Source organism: Solanum lycopersicum, chromosome 4 (assembly GCF_036512215.1).
Source record: "Solanum lycopersicum chromosome 4, SLM_r2.1".
Classification (NCBI taxonomy): Eukaryota; Viridiplantae; Streptophyta; class Magnoliopsida; order Solanales; family Solanaceae; genus Solanum; species Solanum lycopersicum.
The window spans coordinates 3,192,243-3,215,244 of NC_090803.1; the positions used below are offsets into that span (position 1 = coordinate 3,192,243).

General features: G+C 33.9%; 3 protein-coding genes across 5 annotated transcripts; 2 read left to right on the plus strand and 1 right to left on the minus strand.

Annotated features, from left to right (window-relative positions):
* Positions 1-586: 586 nt before the first annotated feature.
* Positions 587-9,580, minus strand: LOC101266113 (uncharacterized). Of its 3 annotated transcripts, XM_004236799.5 has the most exons (11): positions 9,394-9,580; positions 7,377-7,587; positions 6,130-6,255; positions 5,900-6,052; positions 3,228-3,357; positions 3,090-3,131; positions 2,444-2,692; positions 2,263-2,302; positions 1,394-1,471; positions 1,124-1,231; positions 587-1,053 (listed from the first exon to the last, which is right to left on the minus strand). In XM_004236799.5, the coding sequence occupies exons 1-10, from the start codon at positions 9,462-9,464 to the stop codon at positions 1,165-1,167; spliced, it is 1,167 nt and encodes a 388-aa protein (XP_004236847.1). In that variant the 5' UTR covers positions 9,465-9,580; the 3' UTR covers positions 587-1,053; positions 1,124-1,164. The 3 variants fall into 3 exon arrangements, with proteins under 3 accessions (XP_004236847.1, XP_010319328.1, XP_010319329.1); XM_010321026.4 differs by lacking the exon at positions 2,263-2,302; XM_010321027.4 differs by having other exon boundaries at positions 961-1,231.
* Positions 9,581-11,714: 2,134 nt separating this feature from the next.
* Positions 11,715-12,083, plus strand: LOC101251274 (disease resistance protein RPP13-like). The gene has a single exon (XM_069296376.1). It carries the CDS (start codon positions 11,715-11,717, stop codon positions 12,081-12,083), a length of 369 nt encoding a protein of 122 aa, XP_069152477.1.
* A 6,972-nt stretch (positions 12,084-19,055) lies between these two features.
* LOC101250682 (disease resistance protein RPP13-like) lies at positions 19,056-22,018 on the plus strand. Its single transcript, XM_010321024.3, has 2 exons — positions 19,056-21,706; positions 21,891-22,018. The coding sequence occupies exon 1, from the start codon at positions 19,167-19,169 to the stop codon at positions 21,696-21,698; it is 2,532 nt and encodes an 843-aa protein (XP_010319326.1). The 5' UTR covers positions 19,056-19,166; the 3' UTR covers positions 21,699-21,706; positions 21,891-22,018.
* Positions 22,019-23,002: the final 984 nt, after the last annotated feature.

The window sequence follows — 23,002 nt, forward strand, 5'->3', positions numbered from 1 at the left end:
TAGTGTTAATCCACCTTTGGGATTGCGGAGTCGATTGAAATTTTTATTTTGATTTGATATTAAGTTTAAGAAAGTAAAATGAATTTTTTAAATTTTATTGCTTTAAGTTAAAGATCGTAATGAAAAAATAGATTATTTTTTTTTAAAACAAAAAAAAAAGTATGATTAATAAATTGAAATGGAAGAAATAATATTGTATTTTATGTTTGGTTATACATAGTTAATTAGTTGTAGAATTACTTTATCTCAATATTTTTATATAAACGAGATGAATTATGTACTTTATTACTCTTTATCTCAATATTTTTATATAAACGAGATGAATTATGTACTTTATTACTTTTCATCTAGTAAACTAGTACAAAAAAAAATTTGGGAAGAATTTAATAAAATTACTAGAAGTAGGGTAGGCCACGTAAATTGAATTGTTGATTGTTAAATATCAACACTCGGGTAATTTTCATAATTAGAAAAAATAATCATCAAGTATTACATTTTTATTATCAAAAAACTTACACGAATCCTTTGTTTCTTGTCAATTTTAGAAAGGAAAAATATTCATGAACTATTCGAAAATCGAAATAGGTTAACTTAACCCTCTATCATGTTTTCAACTTCAAAATATCAGACCAAAGAGGTCAACGGTTCAAACCGTGAAAACAACCTCTTGCAGAGATTTTGTAACGCTACGCACAATACACCCTTGTAATTCGTCAACAGAAGTTATAGTGCACTACACTGCCTTTTCTTTTCAGTCATATCACAAATAGAACTTAAGAAACAAATAGACAACAATTTTACAGTTCGAGAGGCACTGAAAACTAGCAGCATTTTGTAGTCTATCACCACAAGATACAAGAAACAAGTTTTGTCTTCTCAAACGTGCTATGAATCCACTGTACACCTGCTTGTACGTAAACGAAAAATATATCATCGCAACCATGATGTTTGCACTGAGCACTGGGCAGAAAGCAAAAAGCATTTCTCAAATACGCTGTGTTTCCAAAGGTTGAGATTCAGTAAGTTAGAGAAATGCAGCAAAGCCGTCAACCTCTGTCAAAGAAAACTATCAGTAAGTTTGACAAATGCAGCAAAGCTGTGGACCTCTGTCAAAGAAAACTACCGCCAGGACCATCACTCCTCTGTATAAGAACTCGGTCTCTTTCAATTGGCGTCAGATGTAGCTTGTGGCACCTCTTGGTATATGCCCGATTCATCATTATATGAGTACCTACATTTGATACATCAATGAAAAACAGTTAACAAAAGTACTATTTGCGACAGTTCAAATCACACTACTACAATTGGGTCCACACAAATTGCGAGGAACCAATCGAAAATAGGAAGATCAATATCCCGATTTTGTCCAGTTAAAACAGTTGAGTGTCATTACCATTGTCCTGATGATGCATTGCAATACAGTCCAGATGATGGATCATAATAGTAGCCCAAACTGCTGCTGTAGTAATAACTGAGACGAAAAATACAAAAAGAGTGTAAGAAGTTTAAGACAGAAATACAAAAAGAAATGCCCGACATTAATGACTGATTTCAACTTTGGAGGCGCAGTTCGTCAAACAATGGAATTGAAGTTCCTAGACAGATAGAACATATGAACCTTTCATGTCACTCTCAACATCCCATATCTGCTCTTATCAAGTCAATGTAGAAAGATTAGACAAGCAGGAAACCCATGGTTATTTGGTAGTCCCTGCTACTGCTAAACAAAGGTGGATATCATATCGAGCAAACAAACTAGCATACATGAACTTCCAAAATCAGTATGTGGGCAGAAACTGACAATGGAATGGCAACCCGACAGGAACACTTCTGCCAATATTAGCTTGAAAAGAATGTTGAAAGAGTATAAATTGGAACGGAAAACTCCGAAAGAACTATGTTCAAATAAATTTCATAGGATCCTCTTCCTTTAGAACTACAACATTGGGTGATTCTTTGATTGAACAAGGAAGATCCCTACAATAATCTGCGCTCCCACTTGAATCCAGTGGAATTTCAAAATGAGACGGTTTGATTTCTTATTTACTAGGATGTCTGCACTCTATGAGCAGGAGGAGAAAAGTAGTACAATGAGCTAAAAGGTAGAAAACATACCCAGAGGACTCATCAAAGATATAATCACCACTTGAATCCAGTGGAATTTCAAAATGAGACGGTTTAATTTCTTATTTACTAGGATGTCTGCACACTATGAGCAGAAGGAGAAAAGTAGTGCGATGAGCTAAAAGGTAGAAAACATACCCAGAGGACTCATCAAAGACATAATCACCATGCTGATCACCTACAGTTTACATTGAGTGGGAGTCACGTATGTGGAAAGGGGAATATGCTTAAAAAGAAACTTTTAATCTTATCTCACATAAAATAATGGACTAAATTTGTCAATAATGTCAATTGTAGATGTGTTTAGAGATCAAATTACCTCCATTAGGGGCAGGATTAGCTGGAGTATTTTCATCGTCTTCACCAAACATGTCAAATGCATCATCGCTCTTGCTAGCTGAGTTATATGAATTAGATGAAGCCACATCTGTCTTATGCATAGGATGTCCTTCTGCAGTAGCAGTTGACCCACTGGGGAGGAAACCTTCATCGAGAATACTATAGGGCTTAGGCTGCATTGATTCACTGGATTTACCCTGTCTTGCTTGAGCTAACTTCTCGTATCCCTCTGGATCAACACAAAATGCAAATAAGATAATACCGTCACTCATGCAGCTCAACAGAAATGTCAGCGCATGCAAGTGAAAATTAATTGTTCTTTACTTCAGAACCCTAGCATAAAACTTAAGTCACCAATATCATCCTTATAGTAGAAAAAAGGCGAAGCCAGTAACCAGGGGAAATACTACTTCCTGTTTTTCTGTATATTTCCCCTCCACGGCCCCCTTCCCCCCCCCCCCCCCCCCCCTAAAAAAAAAGAAAGTTTTAACCAGTTTGGTTAGGGAAAAGACAAGAATGTAATGGGAAAGAGACAAGACTGCCATCATATATTTTCCACTTCCTTGAGTTGTGGTCATGGTGGATATAATGTCAGAGAAAAGAGGGAATAACACAATGATAAGTACCTGCTTCCCGCTGGAAACTCTCTTGCTTTTCTTCATACACATCTGTGAAACAAGAAATAGACTAAAAGATTAGAACCGTCCTTGGTATTCTATTCAACTATTACCTTTCAATACAGTTATTATGCAAACACACTTAACTGTAATCTCCATTCTCCATTAGCTTCATAGCATCTTCTGTTAGCTGATCAAACAGCTGCTTAGTTTCTCCAGACATTTTGCCCTTGTTATTGTTTGAGGTACCTTTCAATCTCCTTAAACCTCGCAAAACCTGTTGGAAGTAAGTTCTTCCCATGAGTCCCAAAGCAATAGAGAACAACATCAACTTCATAGCACAAAGATTCTTGGCAGAAGTATTCAAACATAACAAGTGGATAACTTTATCGTACAAGGCCTGCCAGGTTCATATGAGGCAGCTAATACAGGAATAAAAACTAAATGGTCTATGGTCTAAATTAACAATAATGTCGAGAGAACTAGCTGCAAAGCAAATCCGCTGTGAGCAAATTGCAAATAGGCAGCACGATTTGTTTGGTTGGAAATGAAGGGACAAAAATCAACCAGCTTCTCAGTTACCATTATCAAAAAAAAAAAAATCAACCAGCTTCCAGAAATTATCAAAAACAAAATGATTGATCACAGCTCTGATACCCTAAATGCTAAACATGGTAATAAAACAAAAGAGTGATACATACTGAAAATAAGAGAGAAGGGTATCCTGGTGTTCTTAAACACCACACCAGATTCAGATATTAACCTTCCAAGCAAATAGGCAAAGCCTTCTCTCAAACAAAATCTACTACCGTCTTCCTTTAATTGAATAGCATGTACCCTCAAAGCAACCTATGTTTAACAGATTTTTTGTAGAGAATAGAGAGAGTGACCTGCCAGCACCCCCAATGGACTGGATGCCAGATGACACACCTCTGCCGTGCAGGCATCAGGAACTTTTGGGTGAAGGCCTTACACTTGAATATCCTGATTGACAAGGATAGATGACCAAGGGAGGGAAGGGGAAAAGAATAAATGGTGTGGTTTACCAGTATGCTGGTCTGATGCAAAGCATCTTATCATTAACTTATTCATATTTGGAGAGAGGAAAGCTGTCAGAGGAAGCAAGCAAGTAACTGACTGAGCAATACAGCAAACAATATGTTAAATTTACTTGTTATTGAATGGATGGCTGTGTTTAGAGGAAGTATTTGTAGTGGAAATAAGTGGAGTTGTCAAAATATCAGATGCAAAGTTGATGGTGCCAATGTCTAACTACCATGATGAAATTTAATGATGAACATAGCTCCTACAGGGTGCGCAAAATTTTCGAAAGGATGTGCTGTTCTGACGGGTACCAAAAGTTCTCCTTCAGAAAAGCCAATGAGGTATTTATTATATTGCGGTGATTCTAAAGTTTTAACCTACATATTTCTGGAATTGGCTTTAACATGCACAAGTGCACACGACTGTTAAATTCAAATATTAAATGCCTTGGGAATGAGCCCCCATAAAATCCACCTAGTTCTTTTTTAACTACTCCAATTCTAATATGATTCAAGAAACATGCCTTGACTCATTCATTTGTGTTCAACCAAAATTTGACAAAAAGTTGTGAAATAACAATGTAAGGGCCCGTTTGGATGGGCTTAATAAAAGCAGCTTTAAAAAAGTACTTTTGAAAGTGCTGAAACTTATTTTTAAAATAAGCAGTTATGCGTTTGGATAAAAGTGATGAAGTTAAAAAAGCTTGATGTGTTTGGCAAATAAGTGCTGATAAACACCTTTTTAAATCAAAATGTCTTAAATGCTCTTAAAAGCTGTTAACATAATAAAAGTTAATTTATTTATATTTTACAGCCATAAATAATTATATTTTGCTATCATTCACATATTTCTTTCTCATCACAAATTATTTATAAGAGGAATATAAACTTATTATAGATTTAAAAGATATATAATTTGAATAGATTAAAGAACGATTTAAGATTTTATTTTAGTTTCATCCATAGGTAATAATAATTGTCTATCATTCACATATTTCTTTATTATCACAAATTATTTATAAGAGGAATATAATTTTTTATTTAAGTTATATGTGCAACTTATTTTACATTTAAATAATATATAATTTGAATAGATCACTTGAAAGATTTAAGATTTATTTTATTTTCATTCATTAGTAATAGTAATTGTCTATCATCCACACGTGAAAAGGAAAAAATAGAAGAAAGAGATGTTAGGATTATGTGGGTAATTTGAAGATTGTATAAAAATATTAAGGGCAAACAGGTAAAAATGTGGTCAACTTAAAACAGCTTATAAGCTGGGGAAAAAAAGCACCCCTACCCCAGCTTTTAACTTTTGACTTAAAATAAGTTTTTTTTAACTTAAAATAAGTTGTTTTGAGTATTGTCAAACAGCTAAATAAGTCAAAAACCAGCTTTTAAGTCAGTTTGACCAGCTTTTAAGCTGAGCCAAACAGGCTCTAAATCTTAACAGCTCAACCATAGCCTCTCCATTTCTCATTTGAAAACAACAGCAAAAAGCCACAAAGAACTTTGCTTGGACAATGAAGAAAATATAATATGCAAGCAACAGCAAACACAGTATCAATATGCAACCATTAGTACGAGATAATACATGAGGGAAAAGCAGATAAGATTCATGTTGAAACCACCACTGAAGGAACCAGAAATGAGAGCACATAAAATATTTAGAAGATATTAAAAAAAATCTACAAGCAAATGCCATCAACAGTATTTATCCATTAAAAAAAATTAACAAAAAAAAACTAGAAAACACGAGGTGGGAATAGTTACTGTTTCTCCTGGTTCGAGCACATCAGCAATTCGCCTCTTCATCTTTCCTAGTTGTTCTGATGTAAGGTCTTGAATCTCATCTTCATTTGATATCTTGATAGCTTTCTTCCCAGAATATGTTTTCTCAGTATCAACACTATCAAGCCATGCATCCTGTACACTTACTAAGATCAGGAAAAGATGCAAGGAATGGGGCCTGGGGTAGAAAATGTTTGATGTAAGACTAGCACCTTTATCTCATTTTCATTTAAATATTCAACATAGTTTCCTGATGCATCAAAATAACCTTCTTCTCTCTCTTTATTCAGATTAAAAGGTTCTATTGCAATCCCATCATCAATGAATGTTTCATTTTCCTGCAACCAGAGATATTCCATTAGTTACACCAGAAAGGAATACAAGAAATACAAAGTTTAGCCATAGAGCAATTAGAATATGCAAAATTTGACATTAATGATAATTCCAAGTACTTCAGTTTGTTTATAGGCTGGAGAGCCGAACCAAAGAACAAATAACAATATAATTCCACGAATTTAATGTGACAGCACATGAAGCAGAAATAATGAAATTTAATTAACATTTATGTTTTGAGAGTTTAAGTAAAAGAAATAAAATGCTCGGAAAATAAAACAGAAGGAAACAAAGGAAGTAAAGCTACAAATTTTATTTCCATTGTTTCATTGGCGAGGGAATTATGAAGAACAGGAAAAATTTATTCAAGGGAACTCAGATAAATTCTTTTCTTCTTTGTAATCCTATTCTCATCTCTATGCAAATTAAAGTACGTGCAGAATTTAAATCTTACCCATTTTCTATTTGTAAAGTTCAAAAACCCACAGTTCATAAAGTCCAAGGAAGAACTCTACATAAGATAGAATGAGACAAGCCTATTGGACACAGAAACAACGATTCATGCTCAGTGAATTTAAAAGTGAAAAGTGCAAAAAAAGCGTCTGCGAGGCTTGAAATGAATAGGAGAGAAGTAAGGCACATGCTTTATTAAGTGAAGCGCACAATTATTTGATGATGATTCCTTTACACATGGCATGCAACCTTATGCTATTCCTTTTGATGAGCCGCTATATGCTAAGAAAAAACACCATTCTGTCTCCTTGACCTTTGTTTCAAGAGCATAAGGATTGATATGTATTAGTGGGGTTTTTAAAATGAAGTTACAGATGGTCCCTATTTTGCTTACGTTACTACTTACTACTTGGGGAATATAATTAGCAATCATGATTATTTATGGTTTTCAATTGTGCATGAGTACCCATATCTCAGCTCTTTTAAAGAAGATTACCCATATCTAAGTTGTTCTAGCTAAACACGCAGCACAAATCATGCCAAGCCCCAAAAAAGTTTGTAATAATCCTAGTATCACTTCCTTATCAAGAGATATGAAGTAGACATCAGATATCCACAAAGTACCTAACTACAATCAAACAATTATGGAATAACAGATATTGGAAGGACAAACCTCATATTCCACTTCTGCCCGCGATATGTCAGCTATTTCACCTTCGTTTTCTTCATCAAGGAGTTCCGCTGTTATTTGATTCCGCCGTGCCGAACGCTCTTTGGCTGCATTGCGAGGATCTGTCCGCCCACTAGGTTTATCTTCACACCCATCAATCGTGGTATCGCCCTGCTTTGCCTTCTTACCCTTTGGGAACCTTACACGCTTCTGCCTGTGATGTTGAGGAAGAAAGCAACATGTCAATGCAAACATCCTTAAAATCCAGCATCATAAATGAAACTATTTTGAACCCAACAAATGAGGTTGTCATAGAGCATGGCAGACGTCACATGGAAAAAAAAAACGCTATTTGAAGTTGTATTACTTGCTATTGCTGTCTCATGAAACACATTATCTTTACAAGGAAAATAACAGTAGGTAAAAAAGATCTATTTTTTCTCGTACTAAACTCATGACAGTCTCAACAACAAAATACAACCTCTAATCTGAAAAAGAAAGCAGTCTACTTTATCTTCAAAGACAAACTATTGAGCACTGGAATGAAATGATCACAGTTAGAGTAAATAGATATAGAGATTACATATAACTAATCCAATTAGTTTGGGCATGAGGCATAGTCACTGTATAATTCCTTAAATCTCCAACAAATAAAGTATTTTCTTGCATAGTTCTCTCAAGGCCAAACACACCCTTCTTTATTAGACATTTTCTAGGTACTAAGAATACACAATCCACCCATTCCCACTAGATTTTTGCTCCAGGTTCACATCATATATGAAATCAACGGTAATTCAGATTAGGAAAAAACAAGCTAATAGAATCTGGGCGCATTTGCAGAATAACAAAAATAGATAGCAGCTGAAAGAAAGCAAATCCAAGTACATACTCCTGAACTCCTCTGGGAAGCTCCTAAAATTCTTACAATAATGACATAATAAATCAATCCCAGCAGAAGCAAAAAATACTATGTGTATTCTCCCTATCTATTTAAGCCTCAATTGACACAGTAAAGTGATATCTATGTGGATGGGAGGTAGTAGAGATCCCATAGGATAGAATTAATTGAGTTATAAAAACAAAAATGAGCTTCCTTACTTATTTATCTATTTTTATCTTTCTATTGATACAAAATACTCCCCCTAGTTCACTTCTTTCGTTTTTTAGACAACTGTAGTTACTAGACCAGCTTATGCGCACCTTAACTAATTACATAGATATCTGTCGCTCCCCACCAAAACAGCTATAAAGTAACTCTATCCTCAAGGCTAGGACAGGTAGAAAGAAATCACTTTTCTTCTCTATGTTGGAATTTGAACCTTAGACCTCATGGTTCTCAACTCACTTCATTAACCACTAGATCACACCCTTCCTTATTCACTTTTTTATGAAATCAATGTCATTAAATTTCAATGGTAAAATAAATTGGTTTCCTTTCGCATTATGTTTTTATTATGATTGTGGTGTTCACGCCAGTTTTCCCACACCTCAACTAATTCCACCTCTCACCATTAACAACTATCAGGTAACTCTGTCCACCAAAACTAGGACAAATAGAAAAAAATCATCTAGCATTTTTGTCTCTACTAGAAATTGAACATTAGACCTCATGATGCTCAACCCACCTCCCTTGACCACTAAGCCACACCCTTTGAGAAGTTTTTTGTTAATTTTAATGACCTTGGTATCCAAATACATTGGATACGTCCCACCTCCCACCAAATAACTTTGTTGTCTTCCCTGAGTTTTATAAGACCTCAGAATTCTCAACCACTTCATTAATCACTAAGCCACACCCTTGGGGTTTCACCACTATGTTTCAAACATATACAAAATATTATTTACTAAGAAATCACAAACTTACAGCTCAAATTTTATATTCCGAAATCAATATAACAAATGAATATGAGCTTTCATCTGTGCAGAATCCCTAAGTATGTTCAGAATAAATTAGGGCACAAAATCACATGAAATTTTTCAAAAATAAAAAATAAAAAGAAAGAAGGAAGGAAATAGTTACTCTGGAGCTTTATTGGAGTCATCGTCCTCAACGAAGGGACGTTTGGCACGTCGCGATGAACCTTCTTCCATGGCGTAATCGGCAATTGATATGAAGGATTCAGAAAGGAAAAAAAATGAAGGGGCAAAGTGAAGAGAGAGCGGTGGTACTGGTAAACATCAAAAAAAATAATAATAATAAATTCTATCTTACAAACTATAATACCTTTTTTAAATTGATAAATATCTAAAATTAACATTACCAATATTAATCTTATTGGATAAATTCAAATAAGTTATTGATAATATAGAAAAATAATATTATAAATTATTAGTTGAGAAATGTGACAACACAAAAAATATACTAATAGCTGAGATAATTTGTAAAATAAAATTATCATTTTACTTTATTATGGATATTCATGTCTACTAGTCATTTTTATCATTAATTAATATTTAGGATGATGATTATTATTATTATTATTATATATATATATATATATATATATATATATATATAAAAGAGATAAAAATGTAAGATCAAATTGTTTCATAAATATATAGAATAAATTACAATTTACAAATATTAATATTTTTTTAATTTAATCACTCTGTCACAGTTTTGCATAGATAAAAATGATCGATAAATTATTTCGTTCGACATTTGCACAAGGATTTTACTTTTATAAAAATGATATTTCAAAAAAATTGTATAACTAATTATTTTCATAAATAAATTACTTATGTTGAATAGTTTAATTTGGTTATTAGTTCACTAACTCCTTGTTATAAAGATACAATTTATTTCATTTTAATGGTATTATTGAATAAGTAGTATTATAGGATTGTTTTGGTATTTCAATTTTTATTTTTTTTTTGTTTAACTCAATATTATAGGATTATTTGGTATTTCAAATATAATTTTTTGTTTAAGTCAATATTCAAATTTTGTGTATAAAAAGTACATAAATTTGGTATAAAATATGTATATAACTATATAAAATTTGTATGAAGCTCATGTTAGATACTATTGCATACAACATTCATATCAAACTAAATACAACTACAATACCAACAAATGATATGTTGCAGTAGATGAGTTACTCCTGTCGGGTTTCAGATTCGAATCATCAGTATGTAAAAATTCTTGATAGAGTGTGTTTTCCCTCAAATGACCCTACGTGACATGAATTTGGGAAAGTCAAGCTTCAGTGGATACTTAACACTTAGTGAGAGACTAGAAAAAAAAATACAACTATTATAAATATACCAAACTTAAAAAATAATTTACTCATAACTCATCCGCCATATTATGATTATCATTTGATTTTTGATACAATTGTATGTAATTTTGAATTTAAACGAAGTAAAATCAAAATTTCAATTCGAAACTAATTCGAATTTTACCCAAATAATCTCAAATTTTATATTATTAGTCTCCTCGAAATTCCATTTCTTTGGAGAAATCACCAATTGAAACGAAAGTTTTCCTATAGATTCCCCAAACAAGGAAAATTAAAAAGAAATCCTTAATTATAATCTGATTTCGTTCGATAAAACTTTTAAAATAATGTTTGTTCTAGGAAGACTTGTTGTTGAGTTTCTTTCTGAAATAGTCTATCTGCCTCCACGAGGTACTCGTACGATCTACATACGCTTTAGCTTTTAATTTTTGTCTAAAGACACAACTTGTGTCACTGAATTTATAAAGTATAACTCGTGTCATGCAATTTTAAATTCTTGCCTCAACACTTACCAGAGAATATATACTTTTCTTTACTATTAACCTTAACTCTTTCTGCTTTAAGACTTTTTCTAATGTTGGATTTTCTTAAGCTTTAAATACTCATTTCCATCATAACAATTATCAAACTCTCAATCTACTGCTATACTTGAGACTTACAACTTTGAGGCTGGTAAATGTGCTAGTCGTCTCAAGGCTTGCGTTTGCATATATAGGAAGGAGAAGAAATTATAGTATGTGGCAGAGGAGATTCAATCACTCAAGCAACGAATCATGGATATCTCTCGCAAACGAGAGACTTATCGTATTACAAATATCAATTCAGGAGATCAAGGGCCAAGTAATCAGGTTACAATATTGAGGAGAACTACCTCATATGTGGATGACCGCGGTTACATTTTTGTTGGATTTCAGGATGTTGTACAAACATTGCTAGTTGAAATTCTCAAACCAGAGCCTTGTCGAAGTGTCCTCTGCATTTATGGCATGGGCGGTGTAGGCAAGACCACTCTTGCGAGAAACCTCTACAGAAGTCCTAGTATATAGTCAATACCTTCCCTACACGTGTGTCGATATGTGTTTCTCAAGAGTGCAACACAATGGATCTTCTTAAGACTATCATAAAATCCATCCAAGTTTGCACCAACGAAACTCTTGATTTGTTGGAAAGGATGGCAGAAAGAGATCTAGAAATTTACCTTCGTAAGCTATTAACAAAACACAAATACCTTTTGGTGGTTGATGGTGTGTGGCTAATAGAAGCATGGAAGAGTTTGAAAAGAGCATTTCCGGATAACAATAATGGCAGCAGAGTTGTTATTACCACACGCAAAGTGGATGTCGCTGAAAGAGCAGACGACAGAGGTTTTGTCCATGAACTTCGTTTCCTAAGCCAAGAAGAAAGTTGGGATTCTTTTGTAGGAAACTACTTGATGTTCGATCAATGGTTACAGCAATGGAAAGTCTAGCTAAGGATATGGTGGAAAAGTGTAGAGGCTTACCTCTTGCAATTGTTGTATTGAGCGGATTGTTGTTCATCTTGTATTCCAAACATACTTAGAACAAAACTTTGAACATCTTTGTAAGAAAACAAAGTTTAAGAACATTTTCACAACTAGAAAATTAAAACTAGTAGCGAAACTAGAATCAGAAACAGATTTTAAAAAAAATATACGAAATATTTTTCTTAAAGAGGAATTGTTGTTAATATGTGTCTAAAGAATCTTACTGATTCCAACAAACTTTGCAGAAACACGAAGTTACCAAGTTTAATGAACCAGTGAAGAATAGAAGAATAGAAGAACTGAAATTAATTCACAAATCTAAAATTTGTAAAACACGTACCAGAATCTGAAAAAAAATTTAATAGGAAAAAGATCAAGTCCACTGAATTCACAGTGTCCCCTTAAGGAAATTATTCCCCTCTAGTATCCGAGGTTTGATTTGGAATATGACCTCCTAGGGTAAAATGATCTCAATCACCAGAGTATAGATACCAAAAACTCCGGTGTCAGCGAACCACTCAACGGCAGTAAAGTACACTTAGAATACTAAATTTAGTAGTTGAAGAAGAAGTCCATTAATTCTTTTTTTAAAATGAGAGGAAATCCCTCAATTTATAGAAGACAAAGGGTGGTGCGAAAAGGTTCTTATTGTGCCTTACCGGAAAGGTCACAAACCTTTGGAAAAGTCACAATCTTTCAGAATGATCGTCACCTTTCATAAAACTCACAACTTTCCATAAAAGTCACAATTTTTCATAAAAATTGCAACTTTTCATAAAAGTCACCACTTTTCATCAAAGTCGCAACATTTCATAAAAGTCACAACTCTTCATAAAAGTCGCAACTCTTCATTTTCCATTCACGCCTTTTTTAAAATCCAACACGGATTACTTTCGCATAAAATGGGGCTAGACGAATGGCAAAAGGTGAAAGACTGCCTTTGGAAGAACATTGAAGATGACTCTATTGAAATCTCCTATATACTATCATTGAGCTATAATGATTTGTCAATTGTGCTCAAGCAATGTTTTCTGTACTTTGATATTTTTCCAGAAGATCAAGTGGTCGATGTTGAGAACATAATATGGTTGTGGATGGCCGAGGGTTTCATACCAAATGGAGAAGAAAGAATGGAGGATGTCGCTGAATGCTACTTGAATGAGCTGATAAGACGAAGCTTGATACAAGTGGTAAATACATCTTGAGAAAAAGTTACTTTATGCAGGGTTCATGATTTACTTCGTGATCTTGCAATACAAAAGGCATCGGAGATAAACTTCTTTAACATTTATGATCCAAGAAATCACTCCATATCCTCTTCATGTATTAGACATGCCATTCATAGTCAAGGAAAAAGGTACCTCTAACCTGATCTTTCTAATTTAAAGTTGAGGTCAATTATGTTCTTCGATCCAGATTTTCATAATCTGTTTGAACTTACAGATGTGTTCCGACGTTTATATGTGTTGTAAATTGGCAACCTCAAGAATCTACAGACACTTTGTGTTGTAAATGAAACTGGACGCTTATACCAACTACCCCACGAGACAGCTGACCTAATAAATCTAAGACATTTAGTTGCTCGGTATTGAGAACCTCTGGTACGTATAAACAAACTCACTAGTCTTCATGTTCTTAAAGACATCTCTTGTGATCAGTGGGAAGATATTGACCCTGCTTATTTAATCAATCTTCGAGAATTAACCATGCGTAATATTTGGAATTATTACTCCCTAAACAACATTAGCAGCTTGACAAACCTAAGCACTCTCACATTGTTTTCTGAAGAAGTAATATCATTCCCATCCCTTCAATTTGTTAATCGTTGTGAAAAGCTCCAGAAATTGTATTTAAATGGGAGAATAGAGAAATTGTCTCCGTTTCCAAATTCCATCACAATGATTGTTCTGAGGGACTCAGTACTGACAGAAGATCCGATGCCTATTTTGGGAATGTTGCCAAACCTAAGGAATCTCGAATTGTGTAGAGCTTATGAAGGAGAAGAAATAACGAGCAATGATAACAGCTTCAGTCAACTAAAGTTCATTTATCTTGGTTTTCTTTCAAAGCTAGAAAGATGGAATTTAAGCACAAACGCGATGCCTCTCATTAAAGCTCTTCATATCGATCATTGTCCGAAGCTCATGGAGATTCCAGAGAGAATGAAAGGCGTGAAGCGTATTTGATTATAGCAAAGGTAAATATACAAACAAATCCTAATCTTACATAATTTTGTAGAAAAATCACCTATAGGAGTTTTTTTTCCAAACATATATGAAATCTCGTGTATGAAAACAGCGTAAAATTCATATGAAATATATCTATCTCACTTAGAGCTTAGAATTTCGTTCATAATTTTTGTGTATGAACAATATATAAACTTTGTATAAAGTTCATTACTGAAAATCTCATACAACTACAACAACATTGTATACAATATTCATATCAAACTAAATACAACTACAATACCAGCAAAAGATATGTTGCAGACTGCAGTGGATGAAGTTGCTCCTTCCAGGTCTCGGGTTTAAATCCTCGGTATGGAAAAATTATTGGTATGGAGCACTCTCCTCAAATGGCCCCTACGTGGCGTGAATTCGGGATAGTCAGGCTCCCACGGATACCAGACACCAAATGGGAGATCAGAAAAAAATACAACTATGATAACATAGTAAACTTAAAAACAATTTACATATAACTCATCCGGCATTATATGATTTTTGATACAATTCGTCTGTAGTTTTGAATTTGAATGAACTAAAATTACAATAATCTCAAATTTTATGTGTTTCTCAAGAGTACAACACAATGAATCTTCTTAAAACTATCATAAAATCCATCCAAGGTTACAACACAAAAACTCTAGATTTGTCGGAAAAGATGGCAGAAAGAGATCTAGAAAATCACCTTCGTAAGCTAATAACAAAACACAAATACCTTGTGGTGATTGATGATATGTGGCAGCGAGAAGCGTGGAAGAGTTTGAAAAGAGCATTCTCGGATAGCAATAATGCCAGCAGAGTTATTATTACCACTCGCAAAGTGGGTGTCGCTGAAAGAGCAGACAACAGAGGTTTTGTCCATGAACTTTGTTTCCTAAGACAAGAAGAAAGTTGGGAACTCTTTTGTAGGAAACTAGTTGATGTTCGAGCAATGATTCCAGCGATGGTAAGTCTAGTTAAGGATATGATGGAAATTATAGAGGCCTACCTCTTGCAATTGTTGTATTGAGTGGACTACTTTAGCATGAAAGGGGACAAGACGAATGGCAAAAAGTTAAAGACTGCCTTTGGAAGGACATTGAAGAAGACTCTATTGAAATCTCCTACATACTATCATTAAGCTTCAACGATTTTTGTCAGCTACGCTCAAGCGGTGTTTTCTGTACTTTGGTATTTTTCCAGAAGATCAAGTGGTCGAGGCCAATAACATAATACGGATGTGGATGGCAGAGGGTTTCACCATACCAAGAGGAGAAGAAAGAATGGAAAATGTCGCTGAAGGCTTGTTGAATGAGCTGATAAGACGAAGCTTGGTTCAAGTGGCTAAAACATTTTGGAAAAAAGTTACTGAAAATGTAGGGTTCATGATTTACTCCGTGATCTTGCGATATAAAAGGCATCCGACATAAACCTCTTTGACATTTATCATCCAACCATTCTTAGTCAAGGAGAAAGGTACCACTCACTTGATCTTTCTAATTTGAAGTTGAGGTCAATTATGTTCTTCGATCCAAATATTTGTAATGTGTTCCAACATATAGATGTGTTTTGATATCTATATGTGTTGTACTTGGAAATTAAGAAGGTGTTATACCTTTGTGTTAATATTTCTAGAGAAGAAGTTGTACATGAAGACATTCAAGTTCATCAACTTGGCTTCTGCAACACTTGGATTGTTTCAACTTTCTCCTGTTTTTTTTTTTTTTTTTTTGCTTGTTTTTAGTGTGGGGAATTGGTTCAAACAATTATTTTTTTTGGGATTCTATTCTAAAATGATTTTGTGATGATTTAATTAAGGAAAAAAAGGCTCAAATATGTCGTCAAACTATTATAAACGACTCATTCATGTCATTCGCCATTACAAAACAGGTTTCATCTTATGCAACTCTTGCAAAAACAGCTGAATCTAAGAAGTCGTTAAACTTGAACATTAACAAAACTCATTTTCGCCATCGGTCGTTGAAAGTTTGATTCATCTATGTCATTTTACCTAACAGGATTCTGATGTCATCTTCTTGAACTTTTGATAAAAAATGATCGTTCAAGTTTCATAAGCTCCAAAAATACTAAAGCTCACACAACAATCAACGAACGACCAGGTGATCGATCTGTCAGTCTCAGCAAGTCATAAATGACTTGGGATCGCTATAGGAATGCTCTAAACGATGCACAGAAGATAAAATACTAAAAATGACAAGAAGGGTCATTACAAAATCACATGAATAAGTCGTTTCTCAAACGAAATTGATATAGAAGAAACAAACTTTTAAATTTTGGTGACACTAAATTATGGATCAGTAAATTTTATTAAAGGGAATAAAATTGTCACTAAAGCTTTGAAGGGTATTTTCTTTCATATAAATTTTATGCAACTACAACAACATACAACACAATTTTTATATAACTCATCAATCATTATACAATTATCAAATTACTTTAATATAATTTTGAATTCCAACGAAATAAAACTAAAATTCAATACAAAAGTTGCTCAATTTTTACTAAATAAATTTCATTTTGAGAAATCACTAAAAATTAATTTTGAGAACTTGAACTTCAAGTTCTAACAAAATCTTTTATGGAATAACCTCCATGGATGAATTCGAATTAATTTGTGCTGACTTATCGAATATTTTATATCTTTCTCTTCAAAGTTACAAAATGCATCTTCAAATTGAAAAGTCATGCTCCTATTTTTCCCTATAGATTCCCCAAACAAGGAAAATTATCATTTAAAGATTAAATTTGGAATTTCTTATTTGACTATTAATAATATAATTTTTTAACCACTATGAAATTTTTAAAATCATAAATTTTAAAAATCTTTCGTTCCTAGTTAAAATGTCGTAACTAGTCTTTCCATAAAACAGATGTACAATTAATTAATTAGCTAATTAAGTGATTTAGGTGGAGGAACAATTAAACAAACTCTTCTAATCTGAATATTTAAATGCCTTTAGTCTAATATGAGATATCTTTTTAAATAGAGGGAAAAGGGTCTGATATACCCCTCAACTTTGTCATTTGGAGTTGATATACCCCTCGTTATAAAAGTGGCTCATATATGCCCTTACCGTTATATAAACGGCTCACATATACCCCTACCGTTACAAAATGGCTCACATATATCCTTCATTTCACGAAAGCTAAAAAATTAGTTTTAAATTTATATTTATTACTTCTAAAAAAAATTTAAAAATTATTTAGGGGTATATATGATTCTTCTATCAAAGTTCAAGGTATATTTTAATTTTTTTTCATATATTAATTATTTTTTGACTTCTTTTATTATAATTATTTGAATTTCTTATTCTTATTTTGTTTTTTCTTTCATTCCTTAGTTTAAAGAATAAAAAATTAAACTATTTTTTTTGTGTGTATTGTAATTTAATTTCGTATTTGAAGAAAAAATTTGGTCATCTACAATAAGTTTTACAAGAATATTAGTGAAACATAAATAAATTTGATTATCAAAATAATAATTATAAACTAGTCATTGAAACAAAAAAAAAAGTCAAAGAAAATATGTTTGACGAGGATTGGGATTATATTTTTTAGAAAAAAAATAATAAAAATTTAGATTAAAATTATTTTTTTTTTCATTTCCGTTAGAGGAAAAGAGTATATCTGAGTCATTTGTTTACAAGTAGGGGTATATATGAGTCACTTTCATAATAAGGGGTATATCAGCTCTAAATGACAAAGTTGAGGGGTATATCAGACCCTTTTCCCTTAAATAAATAATAGTTTTTGGAAATGTATAAGGCCAAAATCATTAGCACAAATACCCTAATTTTGGGGTGAGTTTTAAGCTTCATATAAATGTGTTTTAACTTGATCTCATTTCACATTTATGCCCTTCAATTTTAGGTCTGCACAGGTAGATACTTAAACTTGTATAAAACTGAACATGTAGACACGTGAGTCCTACGCGCCATAATACACACAGGACATAAATTGTCATGTAGGATACCACATATGACGTGCGTGTCTATTTCATCAAATTTATAAATCAAGTGTCTACTTGTGCGCACTCAAAGTTGCAGGGCATAACTGCAAGTATGACATAATATATAAATATGACTCTTAACTCGACGTCAGTTGACAATTATGACATTTAACTTTAGGTGTGCACAAATAGATATTTAAACTTATATAAAGTTGAACAAGTAGACACATTCGTCCTACATGGCACCCTACATGGAACTTTTGTGTCCTACATAGCGTTCTACGTGTATTATGTCATGTAAGACATGTGTGTCTGCTTGTTCAATTTTATAGAAGTTTAAGTGCTTACTTGTGCACAGTCAATGTTGTTAATTGACGTTAAGTTAAGAGTCATGTTTATATATTATGACACAAAAATATGTTGATTAAAATATCCTTAGTTACAATCTAATTTTGATGGACATAACTTTATAGATAACGTTTGCCTTGTCGGACTTATTGCCAAGAGTCTTTCTGAAACAACCAGTCTATCTTTACGAGATAGTGATAAAATCGATCGACATAATATCTTGTGCCTTTAGAGCATAACTTGTGTCATGCAATTTTAAATTCTTGCCTTGCACTTAGTAGAGAATATATACTTCTCTTTATCATTTACCTCAACTCTATCAACTTTCTACTTTTATTACTTTTTACTCTGTTGGATTTTTTATGCTTTAAATACTCAGTTCCATCATAACAATTATCAAACACTCAAACTACTGCTTCCAATATTAATTTTTCACATAGAGACTTTACCTTTTGCAAACAAAAAAGTGTTAAATTTCCATACAGCTACCCCTTTTTTCAATCAAAAGTAATAGTAGTATTCCTAAAGATGACTGATGCATTTGTGTCATTTGCAGTTCAAAAATTGGGTGATTTCCTCGTACAACAAGTTTCGCTGCGTAAAAATCTGAGAAAGGAAGTTGACTCGCTGAGAAATGAGCTACTCTTCATGCAGTCTTTCCTCAGAGAGGCAGAACAAAAGCAAAGTGGTGATCAAAGAGTTCAACAGTGGGTGTTTGAGATCAACGCTATTGCTAATGACGCTGTTGCTATACTCGAGAGTTTCAGCTTCGAGGCTGGTAAAGGTGATGATGATAGATTTGTTAGTCGTCTCAAGGCTTGCGCTTGCATATGTAGGAAGGAGAAGAAATTATACAATGTAGCTGAGGAGATCCAATCACTCAAGCAACGAATCATGGATATCTCTCGCAAACGAGAGACTTATGGTATTACAAATATCAATTCAGGAGAAGGGACAAGTAATCAGGTTAGAACAATGAGGAGAACTACCTCATATGTGGATGAGCAGGATAACATTTTTGTTGGACTTCAGGATGTCGTAGAAAAATTGCTAGCTCAACTTCTCAAAGCGGAGCCACGTAGAAGTGTCATCTCCATTCATGGCATGGGCGGATTAGGGAAGACCACTCTTGCAAGAAACCTCTACAACAATCCTAATATAGTGTCAAGCTTCCCTACACGCGCTTGGATATGTGTTTCTCAAGAGTACAACACAATGGATCTTCTTAAGAATATCATAAAATCCATCCAAGGTCGCACTAAGGGAACTCTAGATTTCTTGGAAAGGATGACAGAAAGCGATCTAGAAATTTACCTTCGTGATCTATTGAAAGAAGGCAAATACCTTGTAGTGGTTGATGATGTATGGCAGAGAGAAGCATGGGAGAGTTTGAAAAGAGCATTCCCAGATAGCAAGAAGGGCAGCAGAGTTATTATTACCACGCGGAAACATGATGTTGCGGAAAGAGCTGACAACAGAGGTTTTGTCCATAACCTTCGTTTCCTAAGCCAAAAAGAAAGTTGGGACCTCTTTTGTAGGAAACAACTTGATGTTCGGGCAATGGTTCCAGAAATGGTAAGGATAGCTAAAGATATGGTGGAAAAGTGTAGAGGCTTACCTCTTGCAATTGTTGTATTGAGCGGACTACTTTCACATAAAAGGGGGCTAGACCAATGGCAAAAAGTGAAAGATCACTTTTGGCAGAACATTCAAGATGACTCCATTCAAATCTCCTACATACTATCATTGAGCTACAACGATTTGTCAACTACACTCAAGCAGTGTTTTCTGTACTTTGGTGTTTTCCCAGAAGATCAAGAGGTCGACGCTGAAAAGATAATACTGTTGTGGATGGCCGAGGGTCTCATACCAAATGGAGAAGAAAGAATGGAGGATGTCGCTGAAGGATTCTTGAATGAGCTGATAAGACGAAGTTTGATACAAGAGGTACGTTCCTTTTGGGAAAAGGTTACTGTGTGTAAGGTTCATGATTTACTTCGTGATCTTGCCGTACAAAAGGCATTCGATATAAAATTCTTTGACATTTATGATCCAAAAAAGCACTCCATATCCTCCTTATGCATCAGACATGTCATTCATGGTCAAGGAGAAAGGTACCTCTCACTTGATCTTTCTCACTTGAAGTTGAGGTCAATTATGTTCTTCGATCCAGATTTTCGTAACATCCATCTTACAAACTTCAGTAGTGTGTTCCGACATATATACGTGTTGTACTTGGATATTGGAGGTTATGTTATGTCTGATGTCATAGGAAGTTTGTACTACCTCAAGTTGTTAAGCTTGAGAGGTGTCTGTAATATTCCCTCTTCCATTAGCAACCTCAAGAATTTACAGACACTTCTTGTCGATGACCATGGAGGGTTTAGCCGTCTATCCCAAAAGACAGTTGACCTAATAAATCTAAGACATTTAGTTGCTCCATATTCAGAGCCTCTGAAATGTATAAACAAACTCACGAGTCTTCAAGTTCTTAAAGGCATTCGTTGTGATCAGTGGAAAGATGTTGACCCTGTTGATTTAGTCAATCTTCGTGAACTAAGCATGCATGATATTACCGAATCTTACTCCCTATACAACATTAGCAGCTTGAAAAACCTTAGCACTCTCAGATTATTGTGTTATGCTGATGAATCATTCCCATCTCTTGAATTTGTCAATTCTTGTCAAAAGCTCCAGAAATTGAGGTTAAGAGGGACAATAAAGAAACTTCCTCTGTTTCCAAATTCCATCACAATGATGGTTCTTTGGAAGTCAAAACTCAGGGTAGATCCGATGCCTATTTTGGGAATGTTGCCAAACCTAAGGAATCTCGAATTAGAAGAAGCTTATGAAGGAAAAGAAATAACGTGCAGTGATAACAGCTTCAGTCAACTTGAGTTCCTCCGTCTTCATCGTCTTGAGATGCTAGAAACATGGCATTTAGCCACAAGTGCCATGCCTCATATTAAAGGTCTTGACATCAAATACTGTCCACATCTATATCATATTCCCAAGAGAATGCAAGATGTGGGGATAACTCATTTTTGGCCTGTTTCGTAACCGTAGAGGTAATATATCTCAATCCACAATGACCACTTCTATGTAAAATGACTCACTCTTTTGTTATGAAACTATTTTTGGTGAGCATAATACAAATATTTCCTCGAAAATGACTTTTATCGTATCAAACATACATTAAGTTCAAAGAGAAATATATATCTTTTGGTTGACACTTGACACTGTCATGAGCAGGTGGGAGAAAGAAGCAGTTGAAGGGAGCATTAATCAGGTTTCAGGAGTGTATTTTTAGTGTTTAAATTGTATATTTTTTTTGAGCGTTTTGAGTGTGCAGAATTGGTTTAAAAGAGAATTGTTTTTGGGATTTTAAGTAAAAATAATGATTTTCTGATGTTTTGATTAATCATTCCGCCTGATCGATGCCACAGGCAACTTGGTCTATCCCAATATTTCTAGGCATTAAGTAGTAACATTCTCGATATGTGCAAACTACAAAACAAAGGTACCTTCTCGTATCGTTCAATTTGATTTCAAAAACCAGATCAAGATTCCTAGTCCTAACATGTAAAGAGCCATAGGAGAACTTTCGATGCAGGGTAGAGGGTGAAAAAAATGCAATTGTATGGTAAATATATTCAATAGAATATGAAGAAAGCATAGAATAACTTTGGTTATTGGGCTGTGTATGGAAGAAGATGTTGAGGGTCTCAGTTAATTTCAACACTTCTTTTTTGCAGTATTTTCGCAGATGACATAAGCCTATAATTTTCTCTACTTTATTAAATTCTTAACTAGTCGTCAAGTTCTTAAAAGGAACCAATGTGATCACTCCCTATTGACTTAGTCAATCTTCGATAATTAAGAATGCATAATATTAAGAAAATCCTACTCCCTAAACAACATTAGCAGCTCGAAAAACCTTAGCACTCTCAGATTGTTGTGTAAAGATGATGAATCATTCACAGCCCTAGAATTTGTTAATTCTTGTCATAATCTCCACAAATTATGGTTACAAGGGAGAATTGAGAAGCTGCCTCTGTCGGACCAATTTCCAGCATAATACATATATTGGACCCTAAATTTGCCTTCAAATTTTAACTTTGACCTCCAACTTTCATAATGCACAAACAGACACTTTAACTATCCAACTTTTAAATAAATAAACACATGAGTCCTACATGACACAATACACGTAGAACACCACGTCGGACAAAAAATGACAAGTAGGATGACATGTAGGACATGTGTGTCTGTTTGTTCAACTTTATACAAGTTTAAGTGTCTACTTGTGCACATCCAAAGTTGAAGGGCATAAATGTGATTTGAAGTCAAGTTAAAGGGCATAT

What these genes read in the sequence shown, in the direction of transcription:
- LOC101266113 (XM_010321026.4), bottom strand. Translation starts at nt 9,464, where the DNA reads ATGGAAGAAGGTTCATCGCGACGTGCCAAACGTCCCTTCGTTGAGGAC. An exon ending in TAAATGAAAATGAGATAAAG is followed by an intron (nt 6,053 to 6,129) that starts GTGCTAGTCTTA and finishes GTAAGTGTACAG; the next exon opens with GATGCATGGCTTGATAGTGT. An exon ending in GAGGAGTGATGGTCCTGGCG is followed by an intron (nt 1,054 to 1,123) that starts GTAGTTTTCTTT and finishes TTTCTTTGACAG; the next exon opens with AGGTTGACGGCTTTGCTGCA.
- LOC101251274 (XM_069296376.1), top strand. Translation starts at nt 11,715, where the DNA reads ATGGATCTTCTTAAGACTATCATAAAATCCATCCAAGTTTGCACCAAC.
- LOC101250682 (XM_010321024.3), top strand. Translation starts at nt 19,167, where the DNA reads ATGACTGATGCATTTGTGTCATTTGCAGTTCAAAAATTGGGTGATTTC.